We start from the raw sequence: 23,634 nt of genomic DNA, 5'->3' as shown, positions 1-23,634 counted from the left end.
GTATCCACAGACAGAAGGCACATTTCACTATTAGATATATAGAATAGAATAGACTAGAGAACACCAGTTGCACTTTTTAAGATATTACTTGTTGAAAGAGCATGATCCTATGTTGGGCATTATGTACTTTAGCAGATGCTAGAATGGAACTGGACTCTTGATGATGACCACTTCCCCTTGTGTAGCATTTAAAAAGAGGTTGAAATTTAAGTTAATAGTAGATGAATGATTAAAAAATAGTTTCTAATTGTAGGATTTTGGTCTTTCAGCATCTTATAAAATTTAAATCAAGCCTAATAGGCAGCTGAAAGGTTAATTTTAAAAGCCACATTGTCAGACCTCAGTGTAGAGGGAGCTATGTTCTTAGGGGTAAGATATGCAGGTTGAATACCTTCAAGTTCTAAAGGTGTCAAATAGTTCAGATTTTACATTAAGATTTAGTTCTCATTTGACTCCGAGCCAAATTCTAAATTTAAATGCAGCAGAGTAGGCCAGATTTCTGAACAGGTATTGTAGGATTATGAAGTATCACCTCCCTCCATTAAAAAACAACAACCCCAAAGGGGTAGCCACTCATTGAATGTTAGCTACAACAGTACATTGACATAGAGGCACTGTAGAGCAGGGCTGGACAGACTTCAGCACTGAGAGATCTTCTTTATACCAGAATTACAGCGTCTAACCAGCCAGAGCCAATTTCAAAAAGGCTCCTTTCGTGGGATGGAGTTAATCACAATTACTTGTTGCATCATGTGTACATACACAAAGTAATCTGCAAGTACAAATTCGCATCTGAGTTACTATGCAGCAAGACATCAAACATCAAACCCTAAAATGCTATGCGAAGACCTGGTCACAGGCAGCCAATTAATACTACTATCTCACAGGTGACAAGCACAAAGGCTGAGTAGTAAACATTTATTTGCAACTTTTTAACAGCATGTGTGTTGGTATTCTTTTTTTATGCCTGCATCACAGAGGATCATTTGTAGAGTGGCCAGCCAGGCAGGTTGCCATAGGGTCCATTCTTACAATAGGGAAATCTTTCTGGAATTCAGCATGGGCAGGGGGAGGTTTCTACGCTGGTCCTGAAAGATGTTTCAGTTGGAGACTTTCTATGGTTTCTCAATCGGGCATTAGGAGATCTTCTGTCACCCAGATTGGGGTCTACCAGGAGATTGTGATCTTCCTACCCCAACATAGAGTAGCTCTGGGTATGCAGTTAGAGCTTATCTGTGAGCACTCCAGTTGTAGAGCATGCTTGTAAGGCAATACAAGAGTGTGGCTTGCATATGCAGTAAATCTCAGCTAACAGAAGGTGTTCCTTGCATTTCAGTGGGGTTTCCTTGCCCCCTTCCAAATGCCACTTGAAATACTGCTCCTTGGGGACAGAGAACCCTCAGGAACAGCACAAGGTGGGAGTTGGGGTCTGCAGTGGGATGGGGAAATCAAGAAACGTCTCTGTTCTGTGAACAGAATTTTATTATGGGGTCCAAGCCTGTGCCTTCTGGGAGAGGAGGTCAGGGGAGTGACAAGAGTTCAAGCTCATACACCTGACTGTCAGCCTGGCTTCAACCCACTAAAATAAGAAGCCAACTTTCTTAACCTTACCAGCAAGAAACCAGTTTTTAAAGAGATCATTAATATTAAGGCTGTAGGGAGCCAACAAGAAGTGGGGACTATCCGGTGTTTTGCGCAGTGTGTTGCCTATGACTGTCTGGCAGCTGTTCTCTTCAGATTAAGTTGTCTGATCTGAAGAAGCTGACTTTTTCAAAGCTATTATAAACTGGTCTCACACTTCGAATGATAGCTGTTTCAGCATTGTCTTGTGGGGCTGGCGGGCATCATGCTGGAGAAGTAGAAAATAATCCCATAGAAACATTCTAAGGATGCATCTGTACAGTCTTAACAGCAAAGATACTTTTAGGAGTGGGAGTCCTTGTACTAGATCTGATCATAGTAACCATAGAGAGATGAGTTTTGCATGTTAACTACCAGATGGTTTGCCTTCCTGATGTGAAGCTTGCAGATGTTGGGTGCTTATTATGTGTGTGTGTCAAGTGCCGTCAAGTCGCAGCCGACTTATGGTGACCCCTTATGGGGTTTTCAAGGCAAAAGACTAACAGAGTTGGTTTGCCAGTGCCTTCCTCTGCATAGCAACTCTGGTGTTCCTTGGTGGTCTCCCTGCTTAGCTTCTGTGATCTGACAAGATTGGGCTATACCATGTTGCCTTCCCTCCCAGGCACTTATTAGATGCCTGATATATTAGTCCTGGTACACATAAGAGGCGCTGTGACTTAAACAGCCTTTTCCACCACCACATGCAGTATAGCATTTTCAGTGACAACACCTGTTGTTTGCAGCCAGAACTGCAAAGTTACAGTGGAACAGACCTTGCGTGGATCAGATGATTAGAAAGAAGGATTTAGATTTAAGTCTGGGGAACAGGCTGGAAGAAGCCAAGCCTGGGTAAAAGAGATGGGCGCCACTTGAACCAAAATAGGTCTAGACTGCTAGGCACTTGAAATAAAAAAAAATCTAAAGGGTTGCAGAGTAGCCTTTAAACTGATGTAGAGAAAGTTGACTCTTGAGAAGCATTTGGTTTGGGATGGATGATATGAATGTTCTACACCTAAACTAATGACAGGGCAGAGTACAGTAATGACTATATACCAACAATACAGCCCGCTAATAGTCAAAAGTTATAATAGCAAAGGGTCAAATGAATAAAAAAGGGGGAAAGATATATAAAATCTCCTAAGATTTTAAATTATTGCACACAATCCATACATAAAACACCACCACTGCCATACATAAAACACATCATAAGAGACCCATTCATAGGTTCTTTTCCAAGTATCTTGGTACTGTTGGCCTGGCTTTTGCTTCACATTAGAAGCTCTCTTCTCTGAAGAGGGAAGTGTCAAAATCCAGCAGTGGTTGTAGGTCATTCATAATATGTTGGACTAGTTTGAGTTTTGAGCTGTATGTGACCACCAGAAGTGTTCTATTGACATTTTCTTTGGGTTTGTCTTGTGGCAAGCCTGGGTATCATTCTGGCCTTTCCAATAATCTTTTTTACTATATCAGCAGGATATTGTAGTCACAAAAGTGCTCGCTGTAGCTCCTTAAAGTGAGTGTCTCTGATTGAGGGGTAGGAGCTGCTGTGATTATAGCATAGGGCTTGGCCATAGACTGTTTGATATGGTTGGAGTGGTACCTGGAGGCATGAAGATATGTTTGCTGATCTGTCAGTTTCCAGTATAATGTGGTGCTTGTGTGTCCCTCGTGTATCAGTACTGTGGTGTCCAGGAAGCTTATTTCTTGTTCAGAGAAATTCGTAGTTAGATTGATGGTGGGAAGGAAATTGTTGAAAGCCTGGTGAAATCTTTTGAGGTCTTCTTTGCCATGAGTCGAGACTCAAGTAAAGGAGAGGTGCCAGTGGGTAGGAGTTCAGAAAATGCTGTTCTAGATCCACCATGAAAATGTTGGCATGCTGTGGAGTCATGCGGTGTCCGCAGTAGTTGTGGATGACAAACCTGCAGAGTTCAGTGGCAAGATCCTTTGTTTGGGCCATAGGAACAGTTCTTTTAAGGCAGTGTATAAATTCTTAATAAACACACAAATACATCCTAGCAAACAGGAACAAAGCCCTAAAGAATAATAGAAATTGTAATATGATACAACAGGAAGGTAGGACAGGAGTGTGCTTCAGCTGCCATTGTAACTGAGCCCCTCATGTGGGCACAGGTGGCCCCGGGGGATCAGCCCCCCTGGTCAAATTCAGGGGGGCTTGAGCCCCTCAGCCCCCCCCCAGTTTACATCTATGTCTGCCACACCCACACCACCAAAGTACTGTTCTTTTAATGTGGTAGATTTACCACTGTAATGTTGCTATTGGGGTATACCTACTGCTGTTAACAAAAGAAGGGGGGAGGGAATGGCAGACATGAAGGGAAATGAAAGAGGAAATCAAGATGCGGGCAGGGAGGTGTGTGAAAATCGGCACCTTCTGGTTCACACTTTTTGCAAACCCACCCTCACTCTGATCTTATAGGAAAGACAATACCAATGCAGGTTTGAGGGGGAAATGCAGCAAAGCCAGAAAAAGTGGCTTCACCAAGAGTGGGTGAAAAATGTACTGAATGAATACAGAGCAAGTACAGAGGGGCAAAATCAACTCTTGGTATCAGTCTTCACTGTGAGAAAGTAGATGAACTGATGTTCTTAAAAAAGTAATTGAGCCATGAGTATCTAGATAACAAATTCAAATAAAGACCATGAAAAATACTTGTTTGTAAGGCAAGATAATAAATTCACAATTTATAAAACTTAGAAACAAGAGTTGTTGGTGCATTTCCTTTTGTGTCTACACAGGAGAGGCCTGGTAGTGCTTGTGGGATGTGCCCACCCACGGAGCTTGAGGTTGCCACAACTGACAAACTAACATAAACCTAGATTAGGGAACGTCTTAATCAGTGGTTCCCAAGGTTTTTTGGGCCACCGCCTCCTTGGTTCCATAAACATCTCCATTGTCCCCTACTCTACCCTATGAAAAGCATTATTCAGAATAACTGTTTGTTTGTCCCACTAAGGAAGATAATAATATTCGAAACAGTAAATTAATTGTACATTTATTCCGGATCCGCTTAATATATCTTAGTTTTATTTATTCCACAAAATTGTTGAACTTGATCTAGTGATACACACATGAAGCTGCCTTATACTGAATCAGACCTTGGTCCATCAAAGTCAGTATTGTCTACTCAGACTGGCAGCGGCTCTCCAGGGTCTCAGTCAGGTGTCTTTCATATCACCTACCTGCCTCGTCCCTTTAACTGGAGATGCTGGGGATTGAACCTGGGACCTTCTGCATGCCAAGCAGATGCTCTTACCACTGAGCCACGACCCCTCCCACCCTGCCATTTTGTTGTGATAGTATCTTGACTGCTTGCAGTCCTGTCTGGGATCAGTTCCTTTGCAGGCAGATGGTTTGTCCTATCTGACTGCTCACAAATGCTTTTGGTTAGAGTTACACATCTTCCATTTCAAATCTGTTATGCCCAGAAAGGGAGGAGATTTGAGTGGTATGTCTGCCATGGATACTAGCAGCTCTACTGACACCCTCAAAACCCAGTCTGCTCAGTGAAGAGGGGCGTGGATGATGGGTAAATCGTCTGTCAGTCACTTGCATGAGGTGCTAGATCCAGGAAAGCCTTCCAGCTCATGTAATAACTAAGGATCTTTAGTTTAAAAGAAATGAACATTATGTTGGGGATAGGTTTATAGTATGGAAACAGGATATCTTTCTACTCCTCTCATGGTTATAGAACTTGAAATTCACTCAGTGAAATCTGAAGCAGATTGAAAAGTATTTAAAAGTATTTTTAATACACCACTTAATGTACAGGTTTTACTACCACAAGATGTCTGGCTTCTATCTTTAATTGCTATGGTATGCTAATAGGCCCTAGGCTACCCTGGTATACCCAGCAAGGTGTTCATGACTGGAGGTAGTGTGCAAGGATGGAACACTGCTCTATAGCCAGAGACAAAAGACATCTCCTGGCCTATATCTTGTTTTTGTTAATGCTGCAGAAAGCTGGCTGGGCTAAGTCCAGACTTGTTTTACTCTGCTTTCCCCAAGAAGACACTGGAGGTAAAGTGCAAACAAAGAGTCAATGGACAAGCATTTAGCATTTCTATAGTCCTCCTGCAGTAGAGGGCACAGACCCTGCCAGATCTCATCAACTCCATTCAGATGGACTCCTAATCTCATCCTGTAGCCAGCCAAGCTACTCTGACTCACCTTTTCAGATCCTATCTCATGACTCACCTTTTCAGATCCTATCTCAATGTCCAATTCTGTAACTCAATGCTTGGGTACTTAAATCTCAAGTATCTAGACATTTCTGATAGCCTTGCATCCTGGCTCTATTTTTCTGCACCCTCCTAATCCAATCTCGAGCAATCAAGCCTTTGGCACTGGCAACCCTAAGGGGTGTGTTGGGAGGTCAGGAGGTGGGAACAGAGGAGGGGAAGGAAAGGGGAGCAGGTGACAAAGAGGTGGCTTTTGGGAGAGGTGAGAGGAGCCGCTCTAGATGGGGAGGGGCTGTGGCTCAGTAGTAGAGCATCTGCTTGGCATGCAGAAGGTCCCTGGTTCAATCCCTGGCATCTCCAGTTAAAGGGACGAGGCAAGTAGGTGATGGGAAAGAGCTTTCTCTGTCTTAGACCCTGGAGAGCCACTGCCAGTGAGTAGACAATATTGATTTTGATGGACCGAGAGTCTGATTCACTATAAGGCAGCTTCATGTGTTCAATTACCAGCCATTCCCAGACATTGCTAGTGGCTGTAAGACATACTCTCCAGCTACATTTAGGGGTATAAATGTAGCCTTTATTTGCCACAGCAAATTGCTACCAGTTTTCCTGGATCCAAAGTGAGCCACAATACTTGCATGTTTTGTTTTCCTTACTAGTGGCACTGGTCATTACTTGCCTTTCACTCAGTTGCCTCTATCTGGGACCTCCTCTTCAGAAGGTAACTAACCCCCCTGGGAACCTCATATCATAGCACAGGCACCCAATACTAGAAGCATTTGCCTGGCAATAATATATATGCCTGACTATGCCCTTTACAAATCTTAATCCAAAACGCATGGGGAACTTGCCTTTGTGGGATCTGGCCAGTCCTGCAGAGTCAACTGCCCCTCAACCAAAATAATAAAACATGTTTAGAATGAACATCTGGCAAGAAAAAATTTGAAATATGACAAGGGCATATGCAATGGTTACTCATGTTTGAGTTTTAAAACAGCTTTTCTGCTACTCCCCAAGGTACCATGGGGAACAAAGTCTTATTTAATCAAGGTTGATTTGTATTTGAGCAAAGTTTTGTTGTCAGCCCCTTCATATTACTGTTGCAGTCTGATTATTTCCCCTTACTTCACTTTGCATTCTTCAAGACTGACCATTTCCATTTTTAAAAAACTGCATTGAGGTGGCTTAAACCACCTCTCCCATTTGAATACTGGGGGTGGGGAAGCTGTGCTTTTCAATGTCTTGCTCTCATCCCACTGTCCTCCTTTTCTTTTTAAGTATGTACACTACGCATACAACATGGGTTCAAAACAACACTAATAATAACTTTGTTGGAATATGTACAAGAAATTATGAAGGTTAAGTTATGAAGGGATGTTGTATTTTTGAAAGTGATAATATGATAATTGAAGGTGTGTCTGGTGCCATGAGACTGCAGCTCATGGTGTGAGCCACAGGATGGGATTATTTAAACAGAAGGTTTGTGGGAGATTTTTGGATTGTGTTGAGAATTAGATGGTTAAGAAGTGGAAAGGAAGTAAAATTGGGCTGTGTTTACTCATGCAGCAACAGGGAGAGCTTTTCCACCTATACATTTATACATGTGTGTATATATATCTTGATTGTGTTATTTCTACTGGAAGTCGTAGGAATATACCTACACGTTATGATTCCTTTTTACAATGATTTGTGTTCTCTGTATGGGTACAGAGTAATGCTGCCCCCCTTGTCGACCATAACCCAAACCTCCCTTTTTCTCATGGAATAGTTGCTCCTTTTTCTTGCAGAATTTCTCCTTTGGTCTGCCCCAATTTTTATATGGTGAGGCATTTTAGTTATGGGTGCATCATACATTCAGGTTTTTTTTGTTTTTTTTTACTAATTTGGTCACTGTTGATTTTGTGTAGAATGGGACTCAGGCAACCCATTGCATCCCTTTATTCGAAGTCAGTTTAAGTCATTTTTAGATGCTTTCTTCCTTTTTGAATTATGTACTGCAAGGAAAATGTATTCAGCTTGTGTTTATATGCTTCAGGCATCATGGAAGGGAGGACTAGCCTCAGAGATTTTTTGATCTGCTCCCTTCATTCTCAGGTTTTTTTCCCCTCTTTGCCTTACCACCACTGCTATAATCCCCCAGGGAACCTCATATCCTTGTGTCCAACCCCTCAAACCTTTACTTTGTGAGTTCTGTATGTGTTGGGCATTTTGTGTGTACGTGCAAACTAAATTGACTGTTTTAATAAAATCCTTAAAATTCATAAAAGCCTCTTTATTAGGAACCTTTCCATTGGTGTACTCATCTGGCGTATAAATTGGTTTAAAGATCCCCCCAGATGTTGCAAAACTCTATCAGTCTCCAGCTAATTTCCCCCAATGAAAGGAGACCCCTGTGCATGGTGTAACAGATTGACTTTTAAAAGATTAATATAAATTGTTGAGGATAAGGCTGACAACTGTTTTGGGCTGTGATGGCTACATGAAACCTTCACATTCAAAGCTAAGGCTGTTGCCTTCATGCCCTGCTTATAGGCTTCCTAGAGGCATCTGGCCAACATCCTGTGCCTAGCAATGGCTAGAGTAAGGTGAATAGTTGATCTGATCCAGCAGGGTTCTTACTACTTAGTTTTAAGTTTTATGGTTGATCTGTTCATCTTGATTTAGGTACTTGACATGGAAAAAGTTGGATCACAGTATCATAATTCTTGCTAAGTGAACAGCGCTAATTCATTTGATCAAATCTTTTAATTCATGTTTCTCTCTCCTTTCACAGCTTTCATCCAGTCAGATAGCATAATAGAAGTTTTGCGCTTTGATGAAGGAGGCTTATTACAGGTAAATATTTTCCATAAAACAAAACATGCCTGTTCGTTATTACTTATTATCCTGCTAAAGTATGTGCAACATTTTCTTAATGAAAAAAAAAGTTTGCAACATCAAGTCTGCAGGTCAGATTTTCTGTTTGATCCTTGTAATTTACTGCATTTATTATTTAATCTATAATCTGCTTTTGATAAAGCCTTAGCAAGACTCTTCTCTGCACACTAGTTGGCTAAATTTGGCATTTCTAATGAACAGAGTGAACCTGTGCCAAAAAGGCTTCCCTGCTACAGGGCTGTAGGCTTCCCTACGCTAAAATTCCCAAGTGAGTTCCTGGCACCATAATTCTTTGTCATGCAGCTTCTGTGTACCACTTTTTAATCTTCATCCCCCTCTGGGTAAATCCATTCCTCTTTGTTCATTATGGATCTTCTGGATCTTGAGTGCAAAGAGAGTGATGAGCAATCGATTTGTGTAGTGAAGTTGTGTCTTCAGGATGTCGTTGTCACCACATGAAGGGCATTCTCAGTCATATCATATTAGTCATATGTTTGTGCATTAAGTGTTCATCTGAGCTCACTTAGTGGTCACTGAAATTTTTAACTACTCATTTTCAGTAAATTCTGATCTAGTTCCTTAAACTATCAGGATAGGGATGAGCCTATTCAAGTATGTTGGATTCAGAGTTAACGTGGTTTTATTGTCCTCCTTATTCTTTTGTTTCCATGTTGCTGCTCTTGGATTTATTTAGGAAATAAACAGCACACAAACTCAATATTATTCACAATACTCCTACTTTTATAGGTTCAAATTTTCAAAATTTTCACACAGTATAAATACTCCCTATATTCTACTATCAAATAAATATACACACATACAAATATTTCTCTTAACTGTGGCAATGTCCATAAGACAAAAGAGACTCCGAGTGTCAGTTCCAATGAAAGTTGGTATTTGTAAGTTCAAAAAGGACGCTGAAGACAAGTGCAGTCGCGTCAGTGAAGATCCTGGCAGCGTCCTGCAAGTGCCCCAAGGCTACTGGTACTCTTCACCTCCGACGGGAGGAGGAGTCGGGAGACCGGGAGGTCCCGGCGTGGCGGATGTGAGCCGCGCTCCGAAACAAACACAGGGAAAGTTCTCGCTCAGAGGGAGAAGGGCATCTTCATTATGGGTGTTTCCTTTTCCTCTTATCTCGGGAGGCAGGAACCAAATATTTAAATTTTTCTGACCTCTGATCCGGAAACGCTTTCGCCAATCAGCTTCATCAGCACAGTTTTAATCATGAACAGATTTTCATACACAGTGACTTGTGTGGTGTCGACCCGACAAGAACCCTTTCTTGTTTCCAAGAATTTGGATTTATAGCACACGCATCTTGGATTTATAGCACACGCATCTTGGATTTATAGCACACGCATCTTGGATTTATAGCACACGCATCTTGGATTTATAGCACACGGATGCAGAGAGCACTGGAGGCACATGGAAGGGGGGGAAGAAGACTAGGCACAGTGATTGAGAGCATACACACTAGCTTGTTGTATAAAAGGCAACCTAACATGCTTTTAATGAGTACATCTGAATGTTATGAAGCTGCCTTGTCCAATAATTAGACTTTCTAGCTCAGTACTGTGTATTGTGACTCAGCTTGGTTCTCTTGGGTCTCAAGCTGAGAAGTTCTTTCCTGTCTTTTGCTACCTGAGATCCTTTCACTGGAGATACCAGAAATTGAGCCTTCTGCACACAAAGCATGATCATCTGCATTCAAAACATGTGCTCTGCCACCAAGTTATGTCCTCTTCCCCTAAACTGATGTACTTGATGTGGTGCTGGAAATGTCAGTTGTGAGTCTGGTGTGCTGAAAAGGCTCAGGTAATTATCTTGTAGATACATAGTCTCCAGCATTTTCTCACTCAACTTCAATAGTAGCTAAACTAATCTCAGTGTTCTACCTCCGTAATATTTATTCATTTAGCATGAATAGAAGAAGAGGAGTTGGTTTTTATACCCCGCTTTTCTCTACCTTTAAGGAGTCTCAAAGTGGCTTACAATTGCCTTCCCTTCTCCTCCCCACAATAGACACCTTGTGAGGTAGGTGGGGCTGAGAGAACTGTGACTAGCCCAAGATCACCCAGCAGGCTTCATGTGGAGGAGTGGGGAATCAAACCCGGTTCTCCAGATTAGTTTGCTGCTCTTAACTGCTACGTCCTGCTGGCTCTCAGAACACAGCAGAAACTGGCTAATCCAGTGGATGCTAAAGTTGGAAATTGCAAAGTGAGCTGGGTAGTTTTTCAAGGGCAGTTTATATGGTGTTTGATCCACCTATGTTTTCTATGCATTTAAGCATGCTTTCTGAGCTTTTGTCCAAAATTACCAGGTACAGCTTTGTAGGAGTCTGTGTGCATAATCATACTAATGGAGCATATTATGTAAGACCTTGTAGTTACTGCAAACACTGAGACTATGGCATTCATAACATCTGTGGGGAGTTTGGAATCTGGCTGCATGACAGTTGTATATGAAAAAGCTGGCAATGTTGACAGGTATTCAGGCTGCAGTTAAGTCATGGTTCTGGGCTAAGGGCCAAGTTTACTGGGTTGGTCTTTTTTTTTTTTTTGGAATTTCTAAGTTTAGACTTGCCCACTGTCATTTGTCATCATTACAGCAGATGTAGTCTTATACAATTGACACCTGGGAGTAATCTGAGTAGGTCACATTCTAAAGAATTTTGCATAAGAAGGTCTGTTTGTATAAGGATGGCACATTTCTGGGCTTGAGGTACCAACAGGCCCTCCAGAGCAAAGATGCAGATGAGCTGTTGAAGCAGAGTACGAATTTTCTATTTCTGCTACTCTAATGTAATTCTTACATCTACTTAAATTCTGACTCTTGGTGGCATAGGTAGCACCTTGAATAGGCTTTCTTTTTAATGCTCATAATGACTGAAACACATAGCTTGCATGGATGCCCCAAGTAACCCATCTTTGCTTATTACTCAGCAGCCATGTACCTCAGCATGTTAATGTGGAATTAACTAGTAATGGTAGCCAGAGGGGACTGATACATAATGACAAATTCTCACTAGTAGTATTAGTTCTAGTTTGGTGACTGACAGCATTTACAAGACTCTACTCTCCTGTTCAGCCTTGCCCAATAATGGTATATATCTGCATGAATGCAGGGATCTATAAACACAGGTTGCCATCCTGTTCTGATAAGGATGACTGAAGGATAGGATTAAATCTGCAAACAAATGCTTCTTAAAAACCATTGAATCACTGAGCAAAGAGTAGAGACCTGAAATCAAAATGTTGGCTGATACATTCCTATGCATACCACCTAGTCAGCCCAAAAACATACATGTTCACTCAGAAATAAGTCATGTTGAGTGGAGCTTATCTCCATACAACTGTACATAGAAGGGCAGTCTAAGTGGCTAACTTCTGCAGCTGCCTTGTGCTGTTTCTGGAAGGGATAAGAAGCAGAAGCTGCTGCCCCCTCCCAACCGTCTGGTCCTCATCGGTTGTGCCTATCTTTCCAGAAAAGCTGTTTGTTGCTTAGCAAGGCACCAGCTTCTTTGAAAGTGACTGCTAACTGTGCCAGTGTCAAATGGCTTCTTTGTAAAGATACCCAGAATCTCTGAGGGACCAGACAGATTTTTGTGGGGGAAGGGGGAGTAGATAGAGGGACATGCAACAGCAGCTTCGGGGTCTGGGCCTTCCCAGAGAAAGCGTAAGGTAATTGGAAGATTGTACTCCTGTGTGCAGTAACATGAGGGTAATCAACATGGCATTCAGTGTAAGTTGTTTCCTAGTAAATATTCAGAGGATTGGACTGTCTGTTCAAGCTCTCTTCCAGTCGACACATGTGCAGTTAGCAGGGCCAAGTAAGCAAAGAGGAATAGGAAATGAAGGCTGGCATTTGAGAGGGAAAGTCCGATGGAGGAGTCTTAAAGTAGGGGAGAGAAAGAATAGTGCAGAGTGCAGTAGGTAACCTGGAGCTCCTGAGATTAAAAATCTTCAGACTAGACGGTCTAGTTTAATTTGTGGTGCTTGCTTACTCCTGACCCTTATGTATGTTTTCCTGGAAATAAAGTTCCACTAAATTCAGTTGGGCTAAAGCTCAAGTAAGGGTACCTATGACTGCAACCTTAGGGAGCAATCCTAAACAGGTCTGCTTGGAAGCAATTCCCATTTTATTAAGTGAGGCTTAATAAGAGGAAAACCCAACATGAATAAGAGGAAGACCCAACATGAGATGGATTGACGCTATAAAGGAAGCCATGGCTCTCAGTGTGCAAGACCCAAGCAAGGCCGTTAATGATAGGACACTTTGGAGGACATTGATTATAGGATCGCCATCATTCATAGGGTCGCCATGAGTCGGAAGCGATTTGTTCCCTGAGTGGATCACAGCAAAGAACCCACCTGTCTCTCAGAGTGCTGGAGAATACTGACTTAACATTGTACCAGGTTTTGGTCTTGTAAAACTATAATCCCATTCTGGGATTTTCTGCATAAATCAAGTATTATTCAGTTTGTGTGTTTACATTGAAGCATCTTATATCAGACTAAGAACCATATTTTCATTATTCAAAGGTATAATAGACAAATGTGTAGCTCTAGCTATTCAAGAGTTTTGTACTAGGAAGATGTTAACTTTGTAGATTCAACCTTAAATTGTGGCTGCTGCTAGGAAGGGAAAACAGGTTTATTTTGGAAGGAAGGGGAAGTTATGGTATGCTAATAGACCCTGGTACACCCCTCAAGGTGTTCAGGACTGGAGCTAGTGTTCAAGCGATGGAACAGTGCTGTTTAGTCAGACCAAACGGGTCTCCTGGCATCCATCTTGGTTGTGCCAATGCTGCAGAAAGCTGACTGGGCAAAGTCCAGACTTGTTTTACCATGCTTTCCCCAAGAAGACACCGGAGGTGCAGTGCAAACAAAGAGACAATGGACAAGCATGTAGCATTTCTATAATCCTGCGGTAGAGGGCACCCGCCCTGCCAGATCTCATCAACTCCTTTCAGATGGATCTCCAATCCCATCATGTAGCTAGTGTAGCCCTCTTACTCACCTTTTCCAGACCCCATCTTAATTGCCTAATCTTACCTTATCTCCTTTTTCGAGAAAGTTACTACCTTGCTGGATCGGGAATGCTGTAGACATAGTTTATCTTGATTTCAGTAAGACTTTTGATAAGGTTCCACATAGTATTCTTGTTGACAAATTGGGAAAATGTGGTTTAGATCCTATTACTGTTAGGTGGATCTGTAACTGGTTGACAGATCGCACCCAAAGAGTGCTTCTTAATGGTTCCTCGTCCACTTGGAGATAAGTGAATAGCGGAGTGCCTCAGGCAGGGGTCTGCCAACTGCGGCTCCCGAGCCCCATGCGGCTCTTTGGCCTGTTGAGTTTGGCTCTCCGAACTTGGTTCGGAGTCCCTGCTCTTGCACCTGCTCGCGCCGGCAGCCGGGCTGCGGAGCTGGCGTGCCTGAGAGAGAGAGAGAGAGCAAGACAGCGCGGGCGAGCGGGCGCTCTGTCTCTCTCCCCCCCCCCCTGCCGTGGAGAATGGCCGGGTCCCTCTTTCTCTTGGGAGGCTAAAGCCTCCCCTCCCGCCGTGCGATTGCTGGGCGGGCGGTTCAGCGGTTCCTGCCCCCCCGCTTATCAGCTGTTGGGCGGGGCAAGCTTCCTTTGGTAGACCTGGCCTCTGGCTGAGTCCCATTGGGAGGCCATGTCTACCCACTGGCTTTCTTGGCGGTAGACCTGGACTCCGAGAAGGGGGAAAAGTCCCCCTTCAGAGGCCAGGTCTACCAATTGGCTTCTATGGGCCTCCGGAGGCCAGGTCTACTGCCAAGAAAGCCAATGGGTAGACCTGGCCTCCCAATGGGACTCAGCCGGAGGCCAGGTCTACCAATAGGCTTTTATGGCGGTAGACCAGGTCTCCAGACGAGGACTCCGGACGGGGAAAGGACAGGGACTTACAATTTAATTTTTTATCAATAAATAAGATCACTATTAAGTATGATATCAAGTTTTATTCAGTGTACCTATAGTTTAATTAAGACTTAAAACTTTAATTAAAGTTTATTAAGTTAATAAACAGTGTACCTACCTATATAGTTTAAGTTTTAAGAAATTTGGCTCTCAAAAGAAATCTCAATCGTTGTACTGTTGATATTTGGCTCTTTTGACTAATGAGTTTGCCGACCCCTGGCCTCAGGGATCTGTCCTGAGCCCTGTGATGTTCAACATCTTTATAAATGATTTGGATGAAGGAATGGAGGGGATGCTTATTAAATTTGCAGATGGTACTAAATTGGGAGGGGTAGCAAATAAAGTAATTTGGGCTGCATTTAACCCATGCAGCATCAGGGAGAGCTTTTCCACCCATATATTTATACATATGTATGCATATATTTACATATATATAGATTGTGCTATTATTTCTACTGGAAGTCATAGGAATATGCCTATGTGCTATGATTCCTTTTTAAAATGATTTATTCTCTCTATATGGGTACAGAGAAATGCTGTCCCCCTTGCCTGTTGTGTCCCAAACTTCCCTTTTTATTCAAATTACTATAGGTCCCATATTGGGTAGAGGCAGAGGAGCTTTCTGATAGTAAGAAGTGCTTAATTTTGGATTTTAGATTTCTAACCTTGTTGAAACATGTTGAATCATTTGAAAGATTTAGTCTAATGATCCTAAAAATACCAGTGCTGCAAAATATGTGGTGATGGATAACCAAACTGTTATTTTCATTCATATGTGAGGGTTGTTTTTTTTAAAGGTAGTTGGTTTTCTGGATTCAATCTCCTAAGCCTTTTAGCTAATGTAAGGGTCTTTTTTGTTACCTGGAGCTGACTGTTGCCTTCATTGCTTCAATCGTCTCCTAACTCTTGTGGAATCCCTTGTAGTGATAGCTAGAAGCAAAATTCTGTCTGTCAACAATCAGTCTGAGAAATTATTATCTGAGGTTGTCACAAATTACTTCGTATTACTGTAGGACTAATTGATTTCTACTGGCTGCTAGGCTGTTTCTAGCTGCAAGATTTTTTCAGTGTATTTGCATATCACAGTATTTCATGATAGCACAGACATTTAAAGACAATGAGTAATTATAGAAAGTGTCATATCAAATTTCCTCTGACTTAGTTACATAGTAACTGAATTATTCAGATAGCTTTGTTCTGTCTTGATTCACTGATTTAAAAAGACAGTTAAATTGTGTCAATGTCACATAGCTACTTAATGCATGAAATGTGATGGAAGCACACATCCAGGATTAATTATGCATCTTTGTACCTAAACTTCTGCTTCATAATTGGCTTTGTTTGGTTTTCAGACATTAAATTAGCAATCTCAATACATAGAACTAATGGTATTTTGTTCATAAAATGCAATGAACTCATTAACTGCTTCACAACTTCTTTTTAAGAAGTTGTCTTCTTACCTGTCTTTTCATAATACCTGTTTTTTCACATACAAACTGTTTTTTCACATTTTTAAAAATCTAAAATTCTAGTGATTGTATCCCGCATATGTTCTGTGGTGAGGTGAGGGGACACCCCAGCGCCCTGTGGCTTTTTATGCAGAAGCGTCCAGTGACCCCCTCTTCACCAGTTCTAGCTTTTGGAGGGTTGCGGGTGCTGTTGGCTGAACTGGAAGGCAGGGGAACAGTCCACAGCTGATGGAAGGCTGATCCAATCCTCAGATTCCTGTTGCAGAGGTACTTTGTCCAGGTTAAATATTGGCCATTTTACCTGTTTTCCTGTGTACAAGCTTTTTTTTTTTTTTTTTGAAAGAAGTGCTATAGGCCAGTGCAGATTGAAGACTTTTGGAGTGCTGACTCCTATGAGCTCGGGCTAGCATTCAAATCGGTTACCTGCCTATTGTGTCACTATTATCAGGTAATGGCAAATATTGCATGGAGCCAAGAATTCCACTGTATAGGTGGCAATTTGGGGCTCAACTCAGGATGTATACTTCATATGTTGAAGGTCTTGATTGCTTATGCTTTGATACTAAAGTTTGCAGTTTTTTCTTTTTAGACCGAGACAACTATTGGCCTTGGTACATATCAGCAGAAAAGGTAAGATACTTTTTATGATGTATTCATTTATTTTGAGTGAACTACAGCAATCCTGCTATAATTTAAAGTTTTGGATACTTTGTAGTGTCTGCTAGAAAATAATTGTACATCTTACAGATACAATTAGTTTAATCTAAGCTGATCAACACAGTCAAGAATATTATGTGCATATTGTGTGTGTTAATTGCCGTCAAGTCACTTCCGACTCATGGCGACCCTATGAATGAAAGTCCTCCAAAATGTCCTATCTTTGACAGCCCTGCTCAGATCCTGCAAATTGAAGGCCGTGGCTTCCTTTATTGAGTCAATCCATCTCTTGTTGGGTCTTCCTCTTTTCCTGCTGCCCTCAACTTTTCCTAGCATGACTGTCTTTTCCAGTGACTCTTGTCGTCTCATGACGTGACCAAAATACGACAGCCTTAGTTTAGTCATTTTAGCTTCTAGGGTCAGTTCAGGCTTGATTTGATCTAGAACCCACTGATTTGCTTTTTTGGCAGTCCACGGAATCCGTAATCCTCTCCTCCAACACCACATTTCAAAGGAATCTATTTTCTTCCTATCAGCTTTCTTCACTGTCCAGCTTTCACATACATAGTAATAGGGTATATGATGGCATGAATTAATCTAGTCTTGGTGGCCAGTGACACATCCTTACACTTCAAAATCTTTTCTAGCTCCTTCATGGTTGCCCTTCCCAGTCTCAATCTCCTTCTGATTTCTTGGCTGCAGTCTCCCTTTTGGTTGATGGTGGAGCCAAGGAATAGAAAGTCTTGAACAATTTCAATTTCCTCATTGTCAACCTTAAAGTTGTGTAATTCTCCTGTAGTCATTACTTTTGTTTTCTTGATGTTCAGCTGTAGTCCTGCTTTGGCACTTTATCTTTTAACTTTCAGCAGTAGTCGTTTCAAATCTTCACTATTTTCTGCCAATAATGTAGTGTCATCAGCATAGCTCAAATTATTAATGTTCCTCCCTCCAATTTTCAATCCACCTTCATCTAAATCTAATCCTGCTTTCCTAATTATGTTCTGCATATAGATTGAAGAGATAGGGAGATAAAATACATCCTTGTCTGACACCTTTGCCAATTGGAAACTATTCCGTTTCTCCATATTCTGTTTTAACTGTGGCCTCTTGTCCAGAGTACAGGTTGCGCATTAAAACGATCAGATGTAGTGGCACACCCATTTCCTTTAAAACCAGCCATAGCTTTTCATGATCCACACAGTCAAAAGCTTTGCTGTAATCTATGAAACACAAGCTGATTTTCTTCTGAAATTCTCTCGTATGCTCCAGTAACCAGCGTATATTTGCAATATGATCTCTAGTGCCTCTTCCTTTTCTGAAACCAGCTTGAACATCAGGCATTTCTATGTAATAAATTAGCAGTGCAGTCCCAAGTGGACTTAAGCCCTTTTAAGTCCATTGAAGTCTGTGTGCTTAGGAGGGTGGAACTCCATGTAAGACTGTACTGTTAAGTTTTGTAAAATTGCTAGGTTCTTAGTGATATTTTCCAAGGGAATCTGGCAGCTCTTGGTAGAGGTAAATTTATCATAATAGGTTTTATGTTAACTGTCACCTCATGATCATGTTCAAATACCTGTGGATGTGGTGAAATGCCCAGACTAAATTATACCAAGTTACAGAAGATCCCACAATTTGAGTTAGCATGGATGTGTTTTAAGCAAACAGAAGGGGTTAACTTGGAGCCACTGATATGGTATCCTGCTCCAAGATATTGTGCTGTTGTCTTCTACCAGGCAGGTGAAAGGAACTTCTCATATATAGTTGATCAGTCCTGTCATTTGATTTGCTTGTTCACAGCAAAAAAAAAAGTGGTCAAACAGTTCAGCAGTTACTGACCAGTGTGGCAACAGTAAACTGTTTTCTCTTCTGCAGGCATTTCTCCTGCAGTCTACTGAGTTAACTCTTTCTGCTTCTACCATAAACAGTTAATATGTACTACAAATGTGAGCTGCATTGCGTAGAGCTGCCAAAGGGCAAAATCTTAAATTAGGCGACTTTAAATATCTCCTGCCTGTGGCTTACATCTTCTCCGATGAGGCTGCCTTTTGTAAAATAGATTTAACAGTGGCTTTTTCCCAAGCCCTTTGTATCTGTAACTGTCAGTTTGCTTCCAAAGAAGCAATGTAAATACTTTGTATAGTTATGTCTTCAAAAAGAGAAATGTGTGGTTAATACAACTTAAGTTGATTTACTGTGCAGGATAACCATTGTGACAGTAGCATATCTGCAGATTGAGATGAGTCATACTCTGCCTCCTCAGTTATTTGACTATGGGAGGGGAATTGTAGATATGGACTAATGACCTGAAGGTGGTTTAGACCAATTCAGTTGCACCAAAGCATTTTTAAAGTATATTAACACTTTAACAAGTTAGCATTCATCTGGAGAAGAAATTCTTGGCCTATGGTTAGAAGGGGCTATGTGCTATTGAAGGAGGAGTAGATGGATGCATTTAATGTGTATTTTCCATTTTCTTGGCTGGCTAGCGTTACTTAATGTCAGAAATTCATGACTGGTCCTCAGATATATCTTGTAACTTCTAATCTCTAGCTCCCTTATGGGACTGGGAAAGCAGCTTCCAATAAACTGTTCCACTGAATTGCCTGAATAGAACAAAAAATATGTCAGTAGGTTACAGGAAGCAGCAGCATGTTGTATTGACTATAGAGCACCCTGCAAGCTGTCTCCTTTACTACCTTTAGCTTTCACTAACCATCTGCAATTCAAATTTCCTAGTGAACGTTTCCAGACATTGCTTGATATCCAGCCTAGCTCACCTCATGAAGTGGTGAAAGACATCCCTTGTATTGGATTTCCCACAGATCCTACAACTTTATTTGCATTTTTGGTTTTAAGTGTTGTAAGCTCCTTAGATTGCATAGGGCTGGGTAGAAAGTAAAATACTTTCGTAGTATTGTTGTTGTCAATGTTTTCTGACCACCACCCAACCCAGAGTAATTGATAGTATCTCTTCTCCTGTCTCCACATGCTGTCTTCCAAGCCCAAACTCTGCTGCCCTGTGTCTCTCTCTTTCTTGTCACAGCTCAAATTTTGATTAAAACATGTATCTTTGAGTTGTCAGCATGATATAAATTTTAGGTTATTTAAATGTGCCAGAGCAAACTGCCAGCTAGTGTATATGAATATTTAGTTTTGAAATAGACAGCAAAATGCAAACTTGGCTATGACAGAGGTTTCACTTCCTACTTATTTCTGAAATGGTAAATTTGCATTTGTGAAGGCATATGAACAAATACAATGAAAGTGAGACACTTTCAGCCGCTATGCTAGCTTGCTACCACCTCTTTTGCATCAAATAGTATTTTAAGAATGATGGGAGTCTACATTTACTTTTGTAGAAGTTGCTAAGCAGGAAAAGGAAAGAGTAGTCAAATGCAAAATGTTGTGGTGCAAATGGACATTGTTTGTTAACAGATTGGGAGCAGGTGTTGCTCTATATATAAACTATATTCAATCAATATTTTAAAATCTTTATCTCTTGATTTGTATTTCGTTTTTTGTTAATCTCTATCCATCCTTTCATGGTCAGTAAAATGAGTACCCAGCTCGCTATGGGTCAAGCGTAGAAGACTGGGGAAGGCAATGGCAAACCACCCCGTAAACATAGTCTGCCTAGTAAACTTCGTGATGTGCCGTTACCCCATGGGTCGGTAATGACCCGGTGCTTGCACAGGGGACTACCTTCACACACACATACATATATATATTTTTTGAACTTCACGTGTTTTCTATTTCAAACAGTTATTGAAAATAGCTAAGACATAGTTAATTGCAGGAACATAAATGACAATATGTTTGGTAGGCCATTTGAAGAAGAATGGGGAGGGCTGATAAGACAAGCCTGTATCCAGCATGGCCAGTAATCCCCCACACTATCACCTTAATTGTTGTCATCCTACTTCTCCAGGCCCCACCTTCCAGTGAGATAAAAGGAGGCGCCTACTGTAGCCACCTTTACTTATACCAGGGGTCGGCAAACCGCGGTTCTTTGGCCCGTTGAGTGCGGCTCTCCGAACTTGGTTCGGAGCCCCTGCTCTCGCGCCGGCAGCTGGGCTGCGGAGCCGGCATGCCTGAGCGAGAGAGAGAGAGCAGGCGAGCGAGTGCGCTGTCTTCCCCCCCCCCTGCCCTTTCCCTTGCCCTCAATGGTTGGGAGGCTAAAGCCTCCCCTCTAGCAGCGCGATTGCTGGGCGGGCGGCTCGTCGGTTCCTGGCCCGCCCCACCCGCCTATCAGCTGTTGGGCGGGGCGGGCTTCCTTTGGCAGCGTGTCCCCGGCAGTGGCACTGGGCCACGGTGCCTTCTGCGGCACTGACTCCGTTCCCCCGTCATCTTCTGGGCCTGCGGGTCCCTGTAGGGAAGAGGCACACTTTGGAGCCAGCAGGGGCTTGTCTGGTAAGTGGAGGGTGGCGAGAAAGGCCCGGGGTGCGGGGTGGGGCCCCCGCCCCGGGACACACGTAATGGTACAACTCGGGGTCGTCTACTGAAGCTGGAGGGAGGGAGATTCAAAACTGATAAAAGGAAGTATTTCTTCACACAATGCATGGTTAAATGGTGATGGCTGCCCCAGGAGGTGGTGATGGCTGCCAACTTGGAGGGCTTTAAGAGAGGAGTGGACCTGTTCATGGAGGAGAGGGCTATCCATGGCTACTAATCAAAATGGATACTAGTCATGATGCATGCCTATTCTCTCCAGGATCAGAGGAGCAGGCCTATTATATCAGGTGCTATGGAACGCAGGCAGGACAATGATGCTGCACTGGTCTTGCTGGTGGGCTTCCTGGAGGCACCTGGTTGGCCACTGTGGGAAGACTGCTGGACTTGAAGGGCCTTGGTCTGATCCAGCACGGCCTTTCTTATGTTCTCATGTGTTTACTGTGTCTGTGAATCTAGAGAAAAGTTTGCTCACATTGTTCACATTAAGTGTTTGTCAGTCATTGTCATGATTTAATTTTATGGATACCTTACTTACCTCAGAGGCCATGTCTACCCACTGGCTTTCTTGGCGGTAGACCTGGACGAGGAGGGGAAAAAGTCCCCCTTCAGAGGCCAGGTCTACCAATTGGCTTCTATGGGCCTCCGGAGGCCAGGTCTACTGCCAAGAAAGCCTATGGGTAGACCTGGCCTCCCAATGGGACTCAGCCGGAGGCCAGGTCTACCAATAGGCTTTTATGGCGGTAGACCAAGCCTCCAGACGAGGACTCCGGATGGGGAGGGGGAAATGGCAGGGACTTACAATTTAATTTTTATCAATAAATAAGATCACTATTAAGTATAATATCAAGTTTTATTCAGTGTACCTATAGTTTAATTAAGACTTAAAACTTTAATTAGTTTATTAAGTTAATAAACAGTGTACCTACCTATACAGTTTAAGTTTAAGAAATTTGGCTCTCAAAAGAAATCTCAATCGTTGTACTGTTGATATTTGGCTCTTTTGACTAATGAGTTTGCCGACCCCTGACTTATACAATGTGTGTCCCTTCTGTTTATCCTCTCTTCAGTCAGGCAAGTATGATTGACAGAAGCGTTCTACAGCTTCTGCTCCATCAAAAGAAGCTGAATCTGATCCTGCCCCCATACAGGGGAAACTGCACCATAAGTTTCCTCATTTTGTGCTTGGCAGATATAGCAAGAGGCACCCATCAGGTTACTCTCTGCCCTACATCTGCAGCCACAGTACTCTTTATTTCACATGGACACCTGGGAAGGGAGGCGTTTATGTTGCTACTTCTGTTCTGAGGGGTCTGGCATAAAGTTATCTACCCCAGAGTAGGGAGAGAAGAATCCTCTCACATATGCATAGTTGTCAGGAAGTGAGGAAGAAATGCTTATGCAAAATAAAAGCATTGTTGCTGTATCTGTGGGATACATTTATAAATCCTTCCCAGGAAGAGGCAAATGGAAACAGCCCTTTCTGCTGGCAAGAACCTGATTAGCCGTGCGGCCTACACAGGAACCGCGGGCAATGAAATTATGGCAGTTGGGGTCACTGGGGGGGGGGGGGAGACCTAGCATAGGTGAACCTGCTACAGTCACTGCGGTGGTCACATTCAAGGCCAGTTCTTGAAGCAGTATTCGTTATACTCTCCTGAATTCGACTTCTTACTGGAAAAGTATTGGGGCCCCTATGCTTCCTTCCCCGCCCCCCCAGACCTTAAGGTTTTAGATTCTGACCTTATGGAAAGTAGTCTTTTTTTTTTTTTCTCGTTTTGAAACTGTAAAGTGTTGTCTGAGGAAAGATTGGCATTATATTCGGTTTTAGATTTTGAATTTAATATTTTTATTAGATGCCCTTCAAATGTAATCTGGGTTTAAAATATGTCAATATAATACAAGCATATTAAAGTCTACACTCATAATTTCTCAGAACTGATCTAAGACCTTCTGTTAAACTCATTCAGTGAAAAACCAGCTTTTTGTGTAAAAGAATGAACTTGGACAAAAATGCTCAACTTTTGAGGTCAACAGTTACAAATATTACACAAAGTCATGCATTGTATAAATGATTTACACTGTCAGCTAAACTTTCTGACTTGGAAGAGGAGGGCCAGAGGAGGGGTGGCAGCTCTGGTGGCAGGTAATAGGCTGCAGTTTTCTGACTCTACTGTCAGGAGGGGTCTTCCTTTTCCTCCTTTTTCCTTCCTTAGCACTGAGCATGAATTTTTGAGGACTCCTTGTTTGCCAGCGTATTTCTGGTTCTTTAGAAAAAAAATTCTGGCTGAAGATTCACCTCTTCCATCTTCTCTCCTTTCTATCCCATCCCCCCTCCAAGCCTTCTCTGGCTCTGCTCTTTGATTGTCCGTTCTTTTCTTTCCCTTTAATTGAACTTCCAGGTTTTCCCTGCCATGGCAAAG

General features: G+C 42.3%; 1 protein-coding gene across 2 annotated transcripts in view; it reads left to right on the top strand.

Annotated features, from left to right (window-relative positions):
- Window positions 1-23,634, top strand: part of TMEM131 (transmembrane protein 131) — a 117,421-nt gene that overhangs the window by 16,836 nt on the left and 76,951 nt on the right. The window contains exons 2-3 of one of the 2 annotated variants that reach the window (XM_056861747.1): window positions 8,594-8,655; window positions 16,695-16,735. In XM_056861747.1, the coding sequence (XP_056717725.1) occupies window positions 8,594-8,655; window positions 16,695-16,735 (103 nt within the window). Of the gene's footprint in view, window positions 1-8,593; window positions 8,656-16,694; window positions 16,736-23,634 lie in introns of those variants that run through there. The other variant, XM_056861748.1, reaches the window with a different exon arrangement.

This window comes from Euleptes europaea, chromosome 16 (genome assembly GCF_029931775.1).
Source record: "Euleptes europaea isolate rEulEur1 chromosome 16, rEulEur1.hap1, whole genome shotgun sequence".
Taxonomy (NCBI): Eukaryota; Metazoa; Chordata; class Lepidosauria; order Squamata; family Sphaerodactylidae; genus Euleptes; species Euleptes europaea.
This window is presented reverse-complemented; position numbering and strand designations above follow the sequence as displayed.